The sequence below is a fragment of the Protopterus annectens genome, chromosome 14.part0 (genome assembly GCF_019279795.1).
Source record: "Protopterus annectens isolate FY-2018-M chromosome 14.part0, PAN1.0, whole genome shotgun sequence".
Lineage (NCBI taxonomy): Eukaryota > Metazoa > Chordata > Ceratodontiformes > Protopteridae > Protopterus > Protopterus annectens.
Window position 1 is genome coordinate 994,857,212 of NC_056748.1, and position 23,039 is coordinate 994,880,250.

Below are 23,039 nucleotides of genomic sequence, written 5' to 3' on the forward strand. Positions count from 1 at the left end.
GGTTGAAACACTAAATGTTGAACTGAAATGATCGACCTATTAAATTTTCAAATGCTGATAAAAAAAAAAAAAAAAACAAATGTAGGCAGGGGGGCAAGCCACCCTACACCACCACACCTCCCGCTACTTAAATATACCAACTCCGAGACCGCACTACATTGAAGTAAATGGAAATCTCCCCTTACAGAGATTTCCATTTACCCATTCGATGTTCTGCACTTTCGGCATTCTCGATGTGACAATATCGTATTCGATATTGTCAGTGTTCGAAATGCTGATATAGACCCATATATACACATGCACACACACACACAAAATATTGCTAAGAATATTTTTTCATATACAAGTATTAATATAGTTTTTCATAAGCTGCCGCTCTGACAATTTAGAAGAAGCACACTTAGATATCCCAATAATAGCAAGCTCATAAAATACTTACACTGACTCACATCACAGAAGAAATACACCTACACAGTGCAATAGTGGCATAGATTCATTCAGTGCATTGTCTATAATGAATAAATTACAACTCAAAAGCTACAAACTATTAAATTAATTTTAATTTATAAAGGGCATTCTTTATAGATGCCACTGCTGCAAGCCGTGGAAAGCAAATGCAAAATCAGAACTATTTCAGTTCAAAATCCTGCATCATTCTAAGGAACAATCAGTAACTATTTAGGGCTACCTACAATTTGTTGTCTGTGATAGGTTCGTAGTTCCATAGGTGATTACTAGGCTAATTACACAAGAGCCTTTACAAGCCTAGCCAATAATAACCAGAATATGACAATTCTATCTCTTAATTCCCCAGATATGGGATGGGGTACTATCAGCGTAATGGGTCTTTGGGTGTTGGAGCCCTGAATCATTTCTCTTTTTTAGACAAATTGCTTAGGGTATGAATACTAGGTACAATATTCTAGTCATATTGGAAAATAATTTAATTATGTTTTAGGCAACTTGCTTGTATGTATTCTTTATTCACTACTCTGATGGCTTGTCTGTACACAGGTTAGCTGATACCTACTATGCCTAACCAGTTGCTTCTTTACACTGTATTGCATGTTTGGTAACTGTTAAGAGAGGGCTGGTAAAGCAAAAGTGCCAAAATAGATTTGTTTCCAGTAGAATTAATCAGACATTATTTTTAGGCAAGCTAGGCCAGAAATAGTGTGTGTGTTCTGAGAGAACTATTTCAGACATTATGCTACAACTGCTTATTGCAACTCTGGATAAGAAAGCACAGCTCTGCTTTCTTATAAACAAGAGGGTATTATGAAACATTGCTTTACTAGGAGAAGAGTTCAAAACATGCAGACAATCTACCACTGTGTTATGGTCTGACTTTATTACAAATTCTAAATGAATAAAGCATTGTTAGACATACTAAATGTGGGAACATAAAGGGTAAATGTCATGAGATGAGAACATTACAGTGATGTGGCAGTCTGAACTGTCATTTAAATGTTTAAAGAAAGAAAGAATTATTGCATAATATAATTGTCAATTACAAGGGATGAGTTGTGATTGGAAAGCATATACCAGAAGGTATCACCTAAGTTGAGAGCACTTTGTTTCAGTAAACTGCTAAATTCAATGATAAATAAATCTATTGCCACAACATAATTTCAGAACTTGTCTCCAATTTATTTGGATTGGTTAACAGAGTCAGTAACACTTTACAGTAACACACTGTAGGAAAAAATTCTCTAGTTCATACTTTAGAACCTCTTGTCTGTATGCACCTCACCACTTGTTGCTTGCATATATCTTAGCATTTGTTTTTTGTCATCCATGTTGCATTAAATAGGTACTAAAAGTCATTCTTTATGTGCCACTTTCCTGGATCATAGCTGAAACGGGTAGTTAAACAGTTTACCTATCCAATTAACAATTTATTTATACTTTGTTGAATGGGTTAGTCCAACTAGGCTAGTAGCTTCTTTTCAGGGGAGATATGGGGTGGTATTTATACTACTAAGAGAATTTTGTTTAGCACATCAGAGAAGTTCAGCTGTGCAATACTGGAGAGAGAGAAAGAGAGAAAGAGGAGAGTGTTGTTCTGCTGGTGACAGCAGTGTGGTTTTATCAGTCCAACAAAAAACTATTGAAAAGCAAGTGGATGGTACAAATAGTCAGCGTTTAGCTGATTTTAAACTTCAGGATTTTGAAGATGTTACTGAAACTGCTTCTAGAGGTCTGCCTAATGAAACACTAGTTGGTTTATTAAACAAAGGTAATCCTGGAGAAGAGCCTTTGATTTCATAGTTGGATACAATGGAAAAGGGTTTCAGAATGCACAGTGAGTTGGATGGAAAGGAAATGAGTCATGAGATGGATGGACATAAGGCTACAGGTGGGGTGCAATCTGGAAAATCATATGCTGATGCAGTTGGAGCAAAAGGTACTATAAACTTTATTAAAAAGAAATAAAGGTTTGTTGTTTGAAAAAGAAAGAAGAAATAATAGACAGATATTTTGTGCGGGTTAATTTAGTGTTACCGTTGGGTTTTGAAGCAAAATACATTAGATCCTTGATCCATTTTGAGAAAGAGCCATTTTGTGACTTAACACTGGAGACTGAAAAATTAATGGAAAGATTTTTGTTTATTTGCGAAAAAAGAAGGCCGTGTAATGAATTTATGTTTTCTGGGCAAGGGACTTGGTAAAAAAATGGTTTGTTTTTTTTCAGTTTTACACCAATGAAACTGAGTTAAAAGTTGTTAAAATTATTTTTCAGTTATGTGATATTCAATTTCTTATATTTGGAATGGGGATGGGAAGTGGTTGTCATTTTAAAATATGAAAAAGATGTGCTGAAGCATTTATCAATTGTTATATATTTAGATGGTAATAAAGGAACAATTAAGTATATGGAACAGCCAAAAACTTGTTTTTTTGTGGGGATTTCTATCATCTGATAAATGAGTGCACAAAAAATATGATATAATGAATGCAGAGGAAAGGTCACATGATGAATAAGTGTAAAAGGGAATGTAGAATATGTTAATATACATGCAGACATTTTTGGTTTCATTGCAAAAAGAATAAGCAATATAATGTCAAGCAGGATGATGATGAAAGTATTGTAATGCCTGAAAGTAATGAGGAAGTAGGGGAAAGGTGTTATGAAAAAGAGGATGAAGTAATAAACGATGATTGGAATAAAATGTTATATTTCAAGAGGATGATGATGTTGAAAATGAAGACAAAATCGAAAGTGATAAGTCAGATGTTTATGAAGGTAGTGTAAAGGATGTTAGGAAAAGAAATGCAATAGGTACTATGTTGTAGAATAATTAAGTACTTCAGTCTTTAGCATAGCAAAATATTTTTGCTGTCATGTACACCATTATTCTTTAGTCACATATAATATGTAATTTAACCCTTTACATGTGAGGGTAAGGAAAAGAACACTTAAAAATGAATAAAGATTAAAAACAAAGGTAAGGAGTACTTTTAGACATGTTTCAGTTAATGATAATAATGAACAATCTGATTAGGAGTTGTACATAAACTCAGAAAAACATTTATTTGAGGAAAGAATAAGAAATAAGAAAGAGAATATTTAAAATACTTCCCTTAAAAATAAAATTAAGGAAAAGTAATCATTTGAGAGTGCTTTCAGTAAATGTGAATAGCATTAATATTGCAAGAAGGACAGAGATAGTGAAACAGTCTACTAAATGTAATGTACATATTTTTCTTATAGAGAATATAAGAGTCCTGATAAGTGAAGAAAGATTGCAAAGAGAAGAATTGTGGGTCAGAAAAATAATATGAAGTTTAGGAAGTTAATGTTGTTCTGGGGTAGCTCTATTGTGTAAAAAAACAGTAAAAATATTAAATGTAATGCTGGTAAGGATGGGAAGGTTAACCATTGTGGGTGTGAGGTGGGGAAAATATGTTTATTGAATTATAGCATTATATGCATTTACAAATGGGAAGGAAAGAAAACATCTGTTTCATCAAATATTAGATTATGTGGTGGTTAACATGAAAATTATTATTTTAGGGATCTTTAATTGTGATTTAAGGGAAAATGTAAAAAGAAAGGGAAAGGTGTTAAAAATACAAGAAGCGATAAAATGTGGCAAGTTAACTGTGTGGAATAAAAGTCAATGGACTTATAGAAGAGGAGGTATAGGTGGACCTGAAATCAATTATGTTATACTATTGGAAGGTTTAGGTGTAGCAGACAGTGACACAGTAGAGACAGTGTTTTGGATCATTTGGCAAAATGGATGGAGATGATGGAAGAAAGGGAGTATACTAAAATAGGAAAGGGAATAAAAACATCAAATAAGAAATTATGGGATGAATTTGGAGAGTGGGGAGCACTGTACTTATGGAGGGATTATATAACCACGAAGGAAAAAGAAATTGGTCTGAATGGAGGACTGAATTTAAAAAGAAGTATAAAAGTGTTTTTTTTCCCCCAATGGCAGGATAATGTAAGAAAACAGAAATTAAAGTATGGAAAGACATATAGAAATGTACTGGAGATGTTAGAGATCCGTATAATACAGTAGTATGATATGGAGAATGAAATATATGAAAGAAAACAAGAAAAAATAAGACATTACTGTTTAAACAGGGATATTAACAATGGAGAAGGGAAGAGGAAGATGATGTCTGCATATGTATGTAATGTAGTAAAGGAGAATATTAGCATAATGAGAGAAATGAAAAATATAAAAGGAGAGGTAGAAAGAACACAACAGCAAATTGTGTGTATTGTAGTACATCATGTAGAAAATATGTATAAGAGTAAAAAGAAAGAAAATAAGAGAGAGAATGGAAATAAAAAGTTTCAAGAAGGAGCTAAGGAAGAATTTGAAAAAGGAATTACTATTAGTACATTAGATGAAGTAGTTAGGAAAGAAAATGTTGATCCAATATCAGGTCTAGATGGTCTAGGGTATGAAATGGACAAGCAATTAAGGGACTGACAAAGAGTATTTTGCAAACACTTTGAATGAATGGTCGAAAGAAACATTTGTTTATAAAGAGTTATGTAGTGGGGTATTAAACTTTATGCGTAAAAAAGATAAGAATGAAATTTAAAAAAATGAAAAATATCACATTAATAATACAGATTATAAAATTTTAATGAGAATAATACAGAAGAGAATGGAGGGAAGAAGGAAGGATGAAGAATATGACGCAAGAAAGTATATATGTTATACAAGGGAAGGTATGCCAGGAATTATTATTTGTGGTTTGAGAAATTGTGGATGATAATATAAGTAAAAGAAGATGTAAAACATATAGTAGATGATATTAATAAGGCATTTTATACAGTAGGACATAATGCTTTGTGGGATATTAAGGAAAAGGTATAGAATATGTAGGTGAGTGTGTATGTCAGCATATCAGAATAAGAGAGTGTAAGTGAATGGGTAGCTGAGTAAAGAAATATGCAGGAACTGTGATATAAGACAAGGATGCCCCATGAGTGGGGTATTGTGCCCATTAATAATGAATGCAATAGTGAGTGAAGTACCTCATAAAATAAAAGACAGATATGTGACGTGAAAGGAAGTAGTGATATCTGTAGTTTTGACCTATGCAGATGACATAGTTGTTGTTGCTAAGAATAAAATATGGATGAAGGAACTGTTGGTTTGTCTGAATGGAAGTTTAAAGAACATGTGAATGATCCTGAACAAAAATAAAAGTAAGGATATGGGTAGTGCTGTGAAAATTAGAGGGGTATATTTTTCAGTGAGTGAAATATCTTTGTTAGGGATAAAACTTGGGGAAAATGCTATAGTATTAAAGCAAAAGGAGGGATTGGTAAAATAAATTAAAGAAATATGTCGCATGTGGAGGACTTACAGATTAGTATTTAATAAAAGACTTATCTGGTGAATTCTGTTTTAATTGGAAAAAATAGCATAATCCCAGAAAAATATGAACAAAAAATTGTACAATTAGTAGGCCAGATTCCAAAAGAGTTGCTCTCAGTGTAAGTCTGCCCCGATTTTAAAAGACCAGCTCTCAGTGCAAGTGACTTACTTCAGTATAAGGCCTATCTATAAACAGTCTTACTTCATGGACCAGATTCCAAAACACATGCTCCAGTGTGAGTGGTCACTTACACTAAAAGCAGGTCTTACAGAATCCAGGCCAATGTTTTCTTTCATATGGTGTTCAAGATTAAATACAGCGAAAAGAGGTATGTTGTATATAACTAAAAATGAAGGGATACTGGGGTTATTAGATTCAGTTGTTTATTCTGCTTCTTTAAAATTGTATAGAGTACTAAAGTAGGTAAATGAAGAGAATGAGAAATTAATAGTGAAAATGTTTAAATACAAGAACAAAAGTCTGGGGAGATAAGAATAAGAAAAAGAGATAAAGATTATATAAACAAAGAGTTTAAAAAAATATCAAGAAAACTACTGAGACAGAAATTGAAAATTGATGATATAGAGAAGACTAGAAAGATGTTGTATAATAATGTGATGAAACAAAATTATTATGTAAATCCATGGGAAAATTTATGAGATGTGATAAAAGTCATTAAGACTGCAGAGTATCAGGATTTCCTATGCTGACTGGTAATAAATAAGTTACCAGTAAACTGGAATATGCCATATAAAAAGAAAGATGAAAGAATGTGTTTATTTTTTCAGAAAGAAAAGACGAGTGATTTTTTTAATGTAAAAGAGTGGTTAAACTCTGGAGACAGTTGTGTTTAGAAAACTTTTTTGAGATTATTAATGACAATATAGTTATGAACATGATTATGTATAGATACTATAAAAAACAAAAGAAAGACTATATAAGAAATGTAAATAAGAATTTATTTTATGAAATAGGGGTTGTTTGGCATGAAAGACTGCATAACATTTTGTTTAATGGGAAATTGATTTTGGCTTATTTATTGAGAAAAATTAGATTATGGTTGTCAAAGAAGGAGCAGAGGGTAAATTATGGAAGAATAACAATGATGATGGTATATAGGAATGTGAAGATAAATATGTAAATAATGTTTTGTTTATGTTGTGTTGATTAAAGAACCCATACTCTTTTCGACAGGTACTCTGGGATCTTTTGCATCCACATGAGCTTCTACCAACTCAAGCAGATGGGGCCTCAGTTTAACATTTCATCAGATAGATGGCACACTCAGTAGTGTAGCACCTCCTTATACTACACTACAGTGGCAACAATTAATCTACCTGGTGTGGGAATAGAACCGACAGCCTTCTGCACCACAGGCAAGTTTGCTACCTTTTGAGCCACTGACACTGCAAAAAACAAAGCAACAAAACAAATAAATAAATAAATAAATACATTTAAATTCATAAGACATTACAGTTCAGAACACCCCACCAGTCATAAGCGTGTAGCTCCTTAGATAGGAAATCACAACAATCCATTTCTAGTCTATGGAATAGGAACGTTCAGAGACAAACGCTAAACTCACAATCATCCCAAGCTGATCTCACTAGAGCTCAGCAATCATTTGGTGGGATGCAACAACATTACATACATACACTTACACACACATACATACATACATAAATATATATATATATATATATATATATATATATATATATATATATATATATATATATATTTCATATCCTGGGTGGCAGTAGAAAACAATAAATTAAAAAAATAGATCATATACACTGGGAACAAAGCTAGGTGTAACCTTAAAATATATATTTTTAAAAGGTTTAAATAATTCCAGGTACTCAAGCAATTCTAGGTATTCAGTGAAAGGAAATGTATCCCATTTGCATTAGCATCTGGTGTTAATCCTTGTTTGCTCCGAGTTACAGAAAGAAAGTCTGGCAGCAAGGATGTTCAGCACTCGGGCTCTCTAATTCATTAGAAACACAAAAAAACTGCATATTTGAAATAAAAATCTTCAGTTTGTTGTTTAAAACCCAAAACATTACTATCTCCTTTATTCAATTAATTACAATTTCCCTGGAAAGAAAAGCATATATATATATATATATATATATATATATATATATATATATATATGTGTGTGTGTGTGTGTGTATACACACACACACACACACACACACACACACACACACACACACACACAAAACTGAAGTCATTTTTATCTTCATACTCAGTGAAAAGAGTATTTTCACATGTTACTAGTTAAACAAGATACAGTATTATCTCTACAATGTTTTGCTTGCATTTAAACTAATACATCCAAGCAACTATGCTTTGCTCATGTATTAAGTTTAAAAGGTTATCCGTAACAGAATACTATGAAGCTGCCATAAAGCATCATTTTAAAAATTCTGCCAAAGAATCTTCATTGTGCACAAGCTTTAAAACCAGTAAACTGGTTTGTTGAAAATGAATTACAACTTCAAATTCTAGTGAGTACAAACTGTCACACCTTCACACTTTTTTATAGAAAATGTCTGAAGCCTTTTCATTTATTTTGTTGTTTTCTTACACACCAATGTAAAATAACTACTATCTGTTAACTTTCTAGCAGAACCTTTTGGTATTATAAAAATGGTTGGGAGGGTGGCCTAATGATTAAGGTGTTTGCCTCACAAACACAAGGTGCAGGGTTCGAGTTTCACAAGGTATAATTGGCTAGGCTTAAAATGGCTCGCAAAAGCAGTTAGCTTAGTACTAACCTATGAACCTATGAACTTCAAAACAGTTCATACAACAGTTGTACAAAATGTTTGAAGTTTTCTTTGTTGCAATGAAAAATTATATTCTCAGAATTCCTTGTTGGAAAGATCAATTACTTGGTAGTGCAGAAAATGCCAAAACTCCCTTCATTCCCATGACAGTGTTGTAATGAACTGTGTAAGCATAACTCCCCATCATATGTTTATACACTTCAAGAACATAAGTTACACATACAGACGCTTTAAGAGTTTGAGCTACACCAGCACAGAGAAAATCCCTATAGTATTCCACAAGATCTTACACATAGCTAGTTTTAGGCACCAGTAAACCCTGTGGTTACTGGGGGACCCCTGGTCTCAGGGAGCCCTTAACCACTGCAATGGAACTTATTTTAATATTTTGTTACAAGTTTGTCAAACCAACAAAAGCTAAGTACAGAAATCTTGTGTACTTAATAAACCAGATGGATAATAACAATTCTTATAATGGCTAAAACTAAGGACTGGCACTACTAAGTGTCTTTAAAATGTAAAGGTATCTCTGGTTGCACTAACAGTTTTGTCAAGTAGGCTTCATAATGTCATTAAATGCTTTACCACTGATGAAGTGCCTTTGACTTAAATCCTGCTGGAAGACATTCTCTCCACTAAAGCTAACATCATAACTTGCCTTAGGCACTGGTGACACCCATAGTTGTGGGGGGAGGGAGTTAATCACCCTTGACTGTGTGGGAGAGCCACAAAAGCTACTGACTGGGAGAAAATGAGGAGAGAAGAAGAGGATCATTCATTCTTTCATTATGCACTTTATCCTAAACAGGGTTGTGATATGACCCCGTTAGGATAAGGCCAGTAGTCAGTAAATGAATAGACATGAGTTGCGTACTAGAGATTGGCAGCCCAGAGTGACTGATCTCAGCACTTACCTGGGATTTTAGGAAGAGCAGATGCTCCCAGTCTTCAGGAATGTTTTTTTTTTTCTTTTTCAGGAAGTTTTATAAATACTGGCAGGACACCAGATACTATAACTCTCAACTTCTTTGCTCAATAATTCTGAGCAAAGGCAAAAATAATGGAGGAATAAAGGCTCAAAATCAGGAACATTTTTTAAATATTACTCTAATTCACTTAAAAATTTACAAGAATAATATATTTTGTATCAACATGCATTTTCGTAACAATAAGAAGTATGAAAATCTAATGTATGGCTTTCTAAAATCCCAAATGATTTACCAGGATATCAAAATTTTATGACAGACAAGGCAAAAATATGAGGATAAAATCAGGGACATTTTGTCAAACCAGGAACAGTGATAGATATGAAAAAACAAAAAAAGTGCTTAAAAACTCAAATCACCACACAAGACTGTAATGTGGTTTAGCATTTTTCAGAACAGATGACAAATTAATACATAACTTGTTTAAATAATAAAAACTAACAAACAGACCAATAAACATCAAACAACAATAAAACCAATTAGTAAATAAGCCAATAAAAAACAAAAGTAAAGTATATGCATATTCATTAATAAGTAATTTGATTCTTCAGCAAACATTTAATATTAATAGTTCCATTTAAACCAGGGGCAAAATCTGCTCTTAAAGACACCTGCCATTTTAACTTTTATTTCTAAAACAATATTATAATTATCTACAAATGGCCAGGGGTCAATAAAGCCTAACATAAAAAAGTTAAGCTTTCTAAAATTAGTCCACTCACTAGCATGTTTAGCTAGGCCATTGGTGAAATCACATTTTTATGGCTATCCTGTGTTCATAAATTCTTTCATATAAAGCTCTGAGAGTTTTCCCTACATAATAACATTCACAGTCTGCACAGGTTGCTAAATATAGTATAACTCTTACAATTCAACCTCTTTTTGTTATATACAGTCCTATTTAAATGTTTGAAAAATAGACTTTGGGCAGAATTAATGAACCTGCATTGCTTACAGTTATAGCATGGATAAGTCCCCGGAGGACCCCTAACACCCGATGTTTTAGCAGGTTCCCTAAATTCTAATAAAGATTTAATATTGGAAACTTTCTTGTAAATAAAAAGTGGATGATCACCAACTACCTGCATAAAGTCACTGTTACTTAAAATAACTTTCCAGTGGTTGATCAAAACAGTCTTAATATTATATCAGGACAGGGAAAGCAAAATTCTTAACCATGTTTCTTGAATCTGTTTTTTAATTTTTATTTTTTTGCCTTTGGGAATAAACCCACTTAATAAAATAGGAGGAAACTTTGTGTACCTTACCCCAAAGATTTAATCTCTAATTTCCATCACTCTTGCTATCAGGTAACCTCTAGATTCAAACATGTTAATTAATGTATCTGTTTCCATAAAGAACAAATTATCATCACATATTAATCTACTAAGATGAATAATTTGTCCATGAACAATGTTCATTTTCATAAACCAAGGATGCATACTTTTAAAGTGCAAAAAATTATTTGTATAATTATCTTTCAGGAAAATAGTGCTAGAAAAAATGTAATCTGTATTCATAGAAATACTAATATCCGAAAAGCAAACTTTAGTCCCAGCACTAAGTAAATTTCAGTCCTGCACTATTAGAATTGATATCATCCAAAAAAACATATAAATCTTTTAAGGACCCAGTCCAAATAAATCTCCTGTAAAAGGAGACATATTTAAAACCTTAAAAGTCTCTGTAATGGAGGCTCTTAAAAAAGGAACAAAAGAAAATCCTCTCTCTAAAACATTAATTTATCTGTAAGTTGTAAATTGCTTAAATTATACAATTGACTAGTGGACGCTATTTCTTTCACCCCCTCCCCTTTTTCTTGGGTCCCTGATTGCCCTTCCCTTTTCATTTCTGCTCTATACTGTTCTCCATTGGGGGGGGCGAAACTGAAAAGTACACCTTGAAACACTGGCACTACTAGTAGTAGAATTGTAGTTGTGTTCCTTATCATTCACATGTCTATTAACATTATATGATACAGAAGAAAACTCATTAGAATCTTTAATATTAGTTGAAACTGCAGAAACACCAGCATCAGTCATCTCCAAAAGGGAACTAACACTCGCTTCCTTTAGCAAAAAAGCTTGGTTATTACCATAAGCTAAAGAATCATAACCTAGTTCATTACTTTTTCTTTGAATCAAAGTAGCTACTTGTCTCTATAATTTAGGACCAATATTGTCATATAGAGACTTGTATGAAAAAAGTCACCATTGTTTAAAATGGAACTGATCAAGTCTGATACCTGTGGTCTTAATAGCCCTACTGTTTCCTCATTATGCCTAATTAAGAGCTTTAAAACTTCAACCCCAGTATTATTATACAAAGCAATGAGCTCTTTAAAAATCCAATCTGTGGTGGAAATACCATTGGGAAACCGATAACACCTCAGCCCCAACGGAACTTGTCTGCATTCCACACAAGTCCCAAGATAAAAAACATCATATTCCAATGACCATAATTTGAACAATGTTTTTCTCCAAGTCAAATATTTTAGACTTACAGTTTGAAAATGCTCATTGTATTTGTTGTGCTTCATATTGTTTGGAAAACCCTTAGTTGAAACATCTACCAAAGCAAAGGGGTTTACCATAGGAACATTCACAAAATCTTCACCACAGACATTCATAGTCTCAGAAACAATAATAGAATCACTTCCAGGACTAAAAGGTGAATTCCCTCATGTTGTGATGTCTCTACCTCCATGCACAGTATTAACTCCATTAGTGGCAATAGTTCCATTGAGCTTGTAAAGTAAAGCTTGTGCCCTTCCAATAGCAGAGGAAAGGCTCTGAGAAATAGCATCTAATTTTTCAGGAATACATTCAAATTGTCATCCGAATTACTGAGATCCAGTGGAACGGCAGAGGAATGGAATATGACCCACTATTAGATGCTTCAGCAGCCATAAAGAGTCCAAGGTGAATGATAAATGCAGGGAAACTAAGTAAATGATAAAATTACCAAACATCACCAGAAAAAGCACTAACAAAACAAACTGAAAAAACAAAAAAAAGTGCTTAAAAACTCAAACGATAGCATAAAACTTGTTTAGCACTTTCATTCATTTAATAGTATGAACTTCTTCAGAGCAGATGACAGATAAATACATAACGTGATTAAATAATAAAAGCTGCTAACAAACAGACCAATAAACATCAAACAATAAAACAATCAAACCAATCAGTAAATAAGCCAGAAAAAAACATGAAATAAAGTATATGCATATTCATAATGCATAAATTCATATATGCACATTCTTAAAGACACCTGCCATTTTAACTCTTTTATTTCCAAAACACTATTATAATTACCTACAAATGGCCAAGGGTCGATAAAGTCTAACACAAAAAAGTTGAGCTTTCTAAAACTAATGCACTCACTAATCTCTACACTTGAACTTATACTCTCTTGGCTATCCAGTAACATTAGCAATGAAACCATAATCCTTGGAGATGTAAACATTAACTGGGCCTCTATCCAGGCTCCTGCAAACACCAACAATATCAACCTCTACAATTTCTCACAACTAATCAACTTGCCCACCTACCCAGCTAATAACCCCTCAAATGGGAGTATATTGGATTGGATTCTAGTCTCTCATCCCCACTATTTCACCAACAGTGGTATCCTTCCTGACCCACTAGGTGACCACCTACCCACCTTTACCCACCGATCTCCCACTATCCTTCAACAAACCCACAACATCATTACTATCCGTGACCAAAAAAACTTCAACCCAATAACCTTTTCTAACTCACTTAAAGCAGTAAATTGGACCTGTCTAAAAACACTACCTCTAGACAATGCTGTCTCATACTTTAACTCAACATTCTTAAAAGTACTTGACTCCCAAGCTCCCCTACGGACCAAGAGAATAAAAGCTAAATCAGCCCCTTGGCTATCTAAAACTACTCTTTCTACCATGAGGCAAAGAGACAAAGCATGGGCACGCTTCCAAAAACATAAGGCAACCCCACTCCTTAACGAATACAAAATGCTTTGCAATAAAGTTAAGAAACATATCTCCTGTGATAGATGGGACTATTACTCTACACTCCAAAACCATAACAAAAACAACCCTCAAAAATTCTGGAAAGGAATCTCCTCTCTCCTCCACTCCAGCAAACCAGATACTCCCACCCCAGACCCAAATGCTTCAGACCTAGACTTAGCCACCCAATTCAATTCCTTCTTCATTGACTCTATTTCTAAACTTACCTCCTCTTTCTCTATCTCCTCCCCAACACCTAACACCCCTTCATCCACCCCCATTATCTCTCCATCCACTCCTTACTCACCACCCACTAATCCCACTATCCCATATCCTACACTAATTCCACCCTCATCTTTACCACCCCAGAACTCAACACTCCCTGACTGCACTCTCTTCACTTTAAATCCCATTCCTACTGCTACCATTAAGAAATTCCTTCAGAAATTGAAACCATGTACCAATGCTCCTGATAATATCCCATCTTACTTTCTCAGTATTGCTGCTGAAAGCCTTGCCTATCCCATTAGCATCTTAATTAATCGCTCCCTACAAGAAGGCACAATTCCCCAAATTTGGAAACAAGCATTTATCATACCATTACACAAAGGTGGTAACAATAACAGCATTAATAACTTCCGCCCCATAGCCATCCTGTCCCCCATTTCAAAAATCCTCGAAAAATGTGTACAACTCCAACTCCTTCCTCATCTCCTAGACAATAAACTTATCACCCCCACACAACACGGTTTCAGACCTAATCATAGCACCATGACTGCCCTTCTCTCCTTTCTTGAAATCGTCAACAAAGCCCGTGACTCAGGTCAAATTGTTTCTACCATACTCCTCGATCTTTCAAAAGCCTTGATACTATCTCTCACAGTCTGCTCCTAACAAAACTCTCCAAACTCTACCTCTCTACCTCCTCTTTGAACTGGTTCTCTAGCTATCTATCAAACAGAAATCAAGCTGTTAAATGGAAAAAGCAACTTCCTCTTACCTAACTACCCCTACTGGAGTTCCACAAGGCTCCATACTGGGTCCTCTACTCTTCAATATCTTTATTAATGACTTCTACAAATCTAACCCCCTCTCGAGCATCATCCAATATGCTGATGATTCTACTATCATCTGCTCTGCCTCTTCTATCCCCACACTACAAAAACTTACTCAAGATGCCTTCTCTTTGACAGAGAAATGGATGCTAAACAATCATCTAGCTCTCAATGCCACTAAGACCAAATTAATGTTATTTACTCCCTCTAAACTCACTCCCCCCAACATTAACTCATTCTTAGTTACTAGTCAAAATAACTTACCTCTCGAAATAGTGTCAGACACCAAACTACTCGGGGTCCAGATCGACAACAAACTAAAATTTAATTCCCACCTACAAAAAAACATCAAAAACTTGGCATGCTGTATAGACAAAATGCCTATCTTGCATCCACCACTAAAACCACTCTAGCTACTTCCTTTCTTATCCCCTCACTTCTCTATGGTGCCCCTCTACTTACAAATCTTCAGTCCTCATTAAAAAAACAGCTCTCCTCATGCTATAACAAAATTGCTAAATTCGCCACCTCTCATAGGTCTTCCACTCGCCACTGTATCTCCCTCCATAAACTAAAATGGCTAGAACTTCCCAACTATCTCACTTACACTCAACTAACTCTAGCCCACAAACTGATTCTAAACCCCTCCAACTGTCCCTCCCTTTCTTCTGCCCTTAAAATGCACCTACCAAACAGAGTTCTAAGGTCTAATAATCAAAATCTACTAGAAGTTCACAAACCCACTCATCCCCCAGGCAAAAACCTTCTTTCCTTCAGCCTCGCTCGCCTCTGGAACTCTCTACCACCTAACATCCGCATTACCACTAGCCACTCTACCTTCAAGAAATCTCTTTTCTCACACCTAGCATCTCTATGGGAGTGCTCATGCACCCACCCCTCATAACCTACTCTACTATATAACCAACTCTACTATATGCCCTTTCATACCATAACCTACTGTTTTCATCTTCTATGTTTGCTCATTAATCTGCTTTTATGTTTGTGTTTGTTGCTTCTACAGCATGTACCAAGGCTGTGACTATCAATTTTAACGAACATTTATATTTTGCTTATGTTCTTTTACTACGATGTACCTAGAAACTATTGTCAATGTTAATGTAGATTTATTTCTGTTTTGGAGCTTTTCTCCCCAGGACTCCATTGAAAACGGGTTCTTCGAGGCCCAATGGACTATCCTGGTAAACCAACTGCAATAAATAAAATAAAAATAAAAACTAGCATGTTTAGCTAGGGCATTGGTGAAATCACATTTTTATAGCTATCCTGTGTTCACAAATTCTTTTATATAAAGCCCTGATAGTTTTCCCTACATAATAACATTCACAGTCTGCACAGGTTACTAAATATAGTATAAAACTGCTGTTACAATGCAACCTCTTTTTGCTATATACAGTCCTATTTGTTTGAAAAATACACTTTGGGCAGAATTAATGAACCTGCATTGCTTACAGTTATAGCATGGATAAGTCCCCAGAGGACCCCTTACACACAACTTTTTAGCAGGTTCCTCAAAATCTAATAAAGATTTAATACTTGAAACTTTCTTGTAAATAAAAAGTGGATGATCACCAACTACCCACATAAAGTCACTATTATTTAAAATAACTTTCTAGTTGTTGATCAAAACAGTCTTAATATCATATTGGGACAGGGAAGGGAAAATTATTTATTTATTTATTTTATTATTTTTATAATGTTCATTTTCATAAACAGAGGATGCATACTTTTAACATACAAAATTATTAATTCTTAACCATTTTTCCTGAATCTTTTTTTGTCTTTGGGAATAAACCCACTTAATAAAATAGGAGGAAACTTGGTGCACCTTATCCCAAAGGTTTCATCTCTAATTTCCACCAATTTTGCTATCAGGTAATCTCTAGAGACAAACATGTCAATTACTTTATCTGTTTCCATAAAGAACAAATTATCATCACTTATTAATCTACTAAGACAAATCGGTTATCCATGAACAATGTTCATTTTCATGCACAGAGGATGCATACGTTTAACATACAAAAATTATTTGTACAATTATCTTATGGAAAATAGTGCTAGAAAAAAAACTTCATCAGTATTCATAGAAATACTAATATCCAAAAAGCTAACTTTAGTCCCAGCACTACTCAAAGTAAATTTTGATCCTGCACTATTAAAATTGATATCATCCAAAAAATATATACATTTTTAAGGACCCAGTCCAAATAAAAAACAAATCATCAAAATATCTCCTGTAAAAAAAGACATATTTGAAACCCTCTAATTTAGTCAACACTGTGATTTCCCACCAACAAATAAACAAGATGGCAAAAGCAGACGCCACCTTGGCGCCCATTGCCACACCACTTGTCTGTTGGTAAATCTTCCCATCAAAAACAAAAAAAAAATTTTAACACCAAATCTAATAATAAGCAAATGGTATTAATCTTTATATGCCCAAAGTCAGTATGGTGGGTAAGGAAATCTTTCACAAATGTGATACCCATCTCTTGATTAATAGAAGTGTGCAATGAAACAATGGCCGCTGTTACTAGCATAGACTCATAACCAGTGAAGGTGTAATTCTTAAGCAAGTTCAAAAACTAACAAGAATCTTTTAAAAATAAATCAATTTGAAGGGTAAGGGAATTCAACAGACTGTCCAAATAATGGGATAAAGTAACAGTCTTACTTCTCTTAACTGATACTATCAGTCTAAATGGAGGATTCTCAACATCTTTATGAATCTTTCGTATCCCAAAAAGATACCTAGCCGTGGCTCCTTAACTAAAAGAAACTCAAAAGTTGTCAAGTCAATATACCTTTGATTATGCAATTCTAATAGAAAGTTGTCTAATTTCAAAAAACTCCTCCTTACAAATTTCTTGCTGACCACACGGTAACTATGTTTATCATTCAAGAAGTTTTATCATTCTGAGTACTCATAATAATCAAGCCATTCCCCTATCAGCCTTCATAAACCAATATTCTTTACATCTTTTAAGGGAATTAAGAGTCTCATATTCATCAGGATTTAAGTTGTAAAATTTCCTACTTGGTTTCCTGTTAAGTAAAGAACGAAAATCATTCTCACATAAATCAGAAAAAAACATGAAGGGTGGGCAGCAATTTAGGACTGACACTACTAGGTTTTCTACAAGAAAGATCAGAAGCCTTCTCAATTCTATCAAAAATATATTTTAAATTAAGCTTTCTGACAAAAAGCTTAAGGTCAATCACAGTCTCTGTAACGGAGGCTCTTAAAAAGGAACAAAAGAAAATCCTTTCTCTAGAACATTAATTTGTTCATCTGTATGTTGTAAATTGCTTAAATTATAAAATTGACTAGTGGACACTATTTCTTTCATCCTCTTCCCTTTTTCTTGGGTCCCTGATTCTCCTTCCACCCCTATACTGTTCTCCACTGGGGGTCATAGCTGAAAAGAAGAACACCTTGAAACACTGGCATTACTAGTAGTAGAATTGTGGTTGTGTTCCTTATCATTCCCATGACTGTTAACATTATTTGATAGAGAAAAAAACTCAGTAGCATCTTTAATATTAGTCGAAACTGAAGAAACAACAGAATCAGTCATCTCCAAAAGGGAACTAACACTCAATTTAGCAAAAATGCTTGGTTATTACCATAAGCTAAAGAATCATGAGCTAGACTATTCCGTTTTCCCTGAATCAAAGTAGTTACATGTCTCTGTAATTTAGGACCAATATTGTCATACAGAGACTTGTATGAAAAAAGTCACCATCCTTTAAAATGGAACTGATTATGTTTGATACTTGTGTTCTTAATAACCCTGCTGTTTCTTCATTATGCCTAATTAAAAGCTTTAAAACTTCAACCCCCATATTATCGTACAAGTAATAAGCTCTTTAAAAATCCAGTCTGTGGTGGAAATACCATTAGGAAACACCTCAGACCCAACGGAACCTGTCTGTGTTCCACACAAGTCTTAAGATAAAAAATGTCATATTCCAATTACCATAATTTGAAGAATTTTTTTTTCTCCAAGTCAAATATTTTAGATATACAGTTTGAAAATGCTCTTTGTATTTGTTGTACTGCACATTGTTTGAAAAACCCTTAGTTGAAAGTTCTGCCAAAGCTAATTCCTCAGGAATACTGTGAATCCTCGCATTCAAATTATCATCCGAATCACTGAGATCCAGTGGAATGCAGTCATAAAGAGTCCAAAGTGAATAATAAATGCAGGAAAACTAAGTAAATGATAAAGTTAATAAACATCATCAGCAAAAGCACTAACAAAACAAACTGAAAAACCAAAAAAAGTGCTTAAAAACTTGAATGATCACATAAGACTTGTTTAGTGCTTTCATTCATTTAATACTACAAACTTCTTCAGAACAGATGACAAATAAATGCATAACCTGTTTAAATAATAAAAGTTGCTAACAAATAGACCAATAAACATGTTGGTGTGAACGACCTGAGATGTACCACCCTGGACTACATGAAAAGAAACATGGAAGAGCTGTCTGATCTTGTAGTCCAGGCAGGTATGACCCTAGCCCTGAGTAGCATCCTGCCAGCCCAGAATGTTACCGCAGTACAAGGACAAAATGATTGCCTTCAACAATTGGCTAAGCTTCTGGTGTCATTCTAAGGGGACCCAGTATCTGTCTGCCTGGGATGACATGGTCGACAGACCACGATGCATTGCCAGAGATAGCCTGCACCTGTCACCCCTGGGATTCCGGATACTGGCTAAGGGTCTTGCCGACCCTATAGTGCCTTTTTAGGCAAGGTTCAAATGACAAATTCACCACCATAACAGGAACAGGCAAGCAAAAACTGAGGGTAATGCTACTCAGTGCTAGAAGTCTAAATCTCAAAATGAACTCACTCGAAGCAATCCTTAAAATGGAGAACATCGATATCTGTGCAGTGACTGAGACGTGGTTCAAGGCTCTAGAGAGCACCCTTGCATTACCAGGCTATAACTCATACCACACTTTTTGGCCATCTAACCTGGACCAGAACACCAAAAGTGGAGGTGTGTCCACATTCATTAAGGATATCCACACCTCCAGGCTAGTTGCGCAGCATAATGCATCCGAGGTTATCCAAGTGCAACTAACTCTGGGCAAAACTGCAATCCAAATTGTAGCTTGCTACAGATCCCCCACCATGCCCCAGGATTCCCACTCCTCTTTTCTTGATATACTTGAAAATATTAGGGTTCAACCAAACACCCTAATAATTGGTGATTTCAACTACCCCACCATTAACTGGGAAAACTACTCATGTACCAACTCCTTCGCTCAACGTTTTCTAGAATTCATAAATTCCAATGCCCTGAATCAACTTATCCGCACCTGCAACAATATCCTAGACCTAGTCATTATCAACATGAGTGACCAGTGCTCCACACCTGAAGTCAACTCCTTGTTGGTCAGATCGGACCATAAGCCAATCACCCTAGATATCTGCATCCCGCCCCCACCCAGTAAAATATTTCTCCAACACCAACTTCATGCTTCTTAAGACAGAAGTAGCAAACTTCATGACACCCATGCAGATGGACAATACAGTTACGACTGTTGAATACTACACAAATGCACTCTATAAACACTTACACGAGTGCATGGATCATGCAATCCCAAACAGAACCAAGACGCTACCTCCAAAAAAAGGAAGCCAATCTGGTGGTCCCCTGCCATAAACAAACTCTACAACAGAAGGAAGAAACTGTTGCAAAAGAGAGTAAAATCCCATGAGTGGAGGAGCTCCCTGGTCAGCCTCAGTAAGACGCTGACATCCCTTATAAGATCCTCGAAAGCTAGCTATGAAAACAAAATCGCCACTGAGTCTAAGGGCAACCACAAAGCATTCTATAGCTATGTCAAGAATCTCAATGGCAACACCCAGATCTGCTCTGAGTTAAAGCACAATGACACAAAAATTACAGAACCAACTGATATTGCCAACATCCTGGCAGATAGGTTCAGGGCTAACTTTACCCCCCCACCCCCACCCCTAAAGGGCCCATATCTATACAGGAAGAATGCAGAGTCCCTGTAATTACAGGTATGCAGGTAAAAGCTGCACTCTCTAATACCAAAAACACAGCATCCATGGGACCGGATAACATCCCAGGCTGTGTTTTACACGAACTTCAGAACGAACTGGCTCCCCACCTAAGCACCATGTTTACTCATAGTCTCACGCCAAGTTTGTGCCCACTGAATGGCACACAGCAACAGTTATCCCACTCCACAAAGGGGGAGCCACCACTGATCCTGGGAACTATCGCCCTATTAGCCTGACGAGCCTGGTCTGCAAGGCCATGGAAAGTATCATCATGGAACTCCTAAACAAAGACATTGGTAACCTCCAAACTCTGGACCCCACCCAGTTCGGGTTTGTGAAAGGCAATTCATGCCTTCTGAACCTGATCGACTTCTTTGAGGCAGTCACCAAAGCCGTAGACGAGGGTAAGATGGTTGACACAGCCTATCTTGACCTTGCCAAGGCTTTCGACACCATCCCCCATTCTGGAATGGAACAGTAGCTGGTAAACCTGGTGTGGACAATGGGTACTGGGGGACTGTGATGGTAAATATGAGGTCCAAGGGGACCAAAAAAAATTTCTAATTCACTTTTAAGAAAGCAGTGCTATCAATGGCCTCGGAAACAAGACCCCCATTAATAAAAAGAAATGTGACTTTAAAAAAAAACGATGGTGTTAACTATCTTCTTATGCAGCACTAACGTTTCCCCAATGGTTCGTGCATTCTGGTTTTCTACCCACCAAAACCCAGAAAAAATGGGATTACGTTTGTTAATTTACCAATCACACCAAACAGCATAATACACCAGTTATTTAATACAGTTAAACTGCTGAAATTGGCATTTGTAAGCATTAGTATTCTAGGTCATAGCTCTCAACCTTCCATCTCCAAAATGTGGAACAAATGGACAAAATGTGGAGCACTTACTAACAGCTTACCAACCACTTCATAAAGGAAGCTTATAAGATAGGTAAAATATGTTATTTTATACATAGAAAAGGTTGTTTTTATGAATTAATACAATTCAATATTCCTTACAATTAATTTCATTTAAAAATATTCTTCACACTGAAATTGTGTGAGACACATTTTCAATGTCGAGCAAAGATGAACTTGGACTTTTTAAGACTCCTCTTCGTGAAGTATAATTGAGATGTATGCTGTAGAATGTAACAATGAAGCTTTTATTGTTTCTGTATTTTTATTTGCCTTCCCGTGTGTATTTAGGCGGATGCAACAAGGAGACAATTCTGAGGTACGTGAAATGTATAATTAAGAGCCAAACTATCAAAATTGTTAGTTTACACACGCTATACCATTTAGTTCCGACTTAAAATACACGTCCGGGTCCATCCATTTTACAAAGCATCGCGAGATGTGTAAATTATCTCAGCCATCCCTCCAGTCAAGCCTACAAACCGAGCAGCGGATCTATTATGTCACTGTGCACCTATGTTTTGGGGCGGCTGCATTATGGGAATTGTAGTAGATGCAAGTGTGATTAAATCAGAAAACGACATTACAGACTATTTAAACTTCCGAGTTCAGAATTTTATTTTTAACAAACGGTTGTTTACTTTTGTTCTTTGTTGCAGTCTTGTATCATAGCGGAATAAGTGGATTCGGGCTAGCTAGCGTGAACGTGCTTCAATTAATTAGTCAAGTCCGGTTCAATGTCATTAAACGAGTATTTGGAAATTAAATTTATGACGGTAGGGGTACGGTGTGTTTCGTTAATTTTAATGAACGTGTTGACTGACACATTTTTGCAGTATGCTTGTATTCGTTTCCTAACATCTAGTATGTCGTACCATAACCAAGTTTTATTAAATGTTGCTTACCTAACTCGTCCCCATGTCCCATCTCAGCCAGCACTGCTAGCAACTGAGGGGAGATGATAGCCGGGATACCCTTCAACATGTTTAATCTTGGAGCTGCAGAATGTGTAAGGTTCAAGTTGTTAAGTGGAAGTACTAAATTTTCAGGGAACTATTTCGTGTCTTGGCCGTGCAGCTTATTGGAATTTGTTCGCTACAAACCAGGAAGTTAGAGTTGCAGAAGCTGTTTCGGGAGGGGGAGAAACACGAATAGCAGCAGTGGATTTTAAATTCTAAGATCACTGCATGAGGTCTAATTGAATGTGGAAAGTGTTACTAAATCGACAGAAGTTGTTCTTTCCATGTTCACTGAGTGTTAACAAAGCCTCACCAAAACATTTGAGATAATTGAAATTTGTTTGATTTTTAGTTTGTTTACGGGGGAAGCACAGTGATCACAACAGACCGTTTGCATGCACAGCACG

General features: G+C 35.4%; 1 protein-coding gene across 2 annotated transcripts in view; it reads right to left on the minus strand.

Annotated features, from left to right (window-relative positions):
• FUOM (fucose mutarotase) overlaps nt 1-22,797 on the minus strand; it is a 400,356-nt gene extending 377,559 nt beyond the window's left edge. The window contains exon 1 of one of the 2 annotated variants that reach the window (XM_044056791.1): nt 22,579-22,797. In XM_044056791.1, the coding sequence (XP_043912726.1) occupies nt 22,579-22,657 (79 nt within the window). In that variant the 5' untranslated portion in view covers nt 22,658-22,797. The remainder of the gene's footprint in view (nt 1-22,578) is intronic. The other variant, XM_044056790.1, reaches the window with a different exon arrangement.
• Nucleotides 22,798-23,039: the final 242 nt, after the last annotated feature.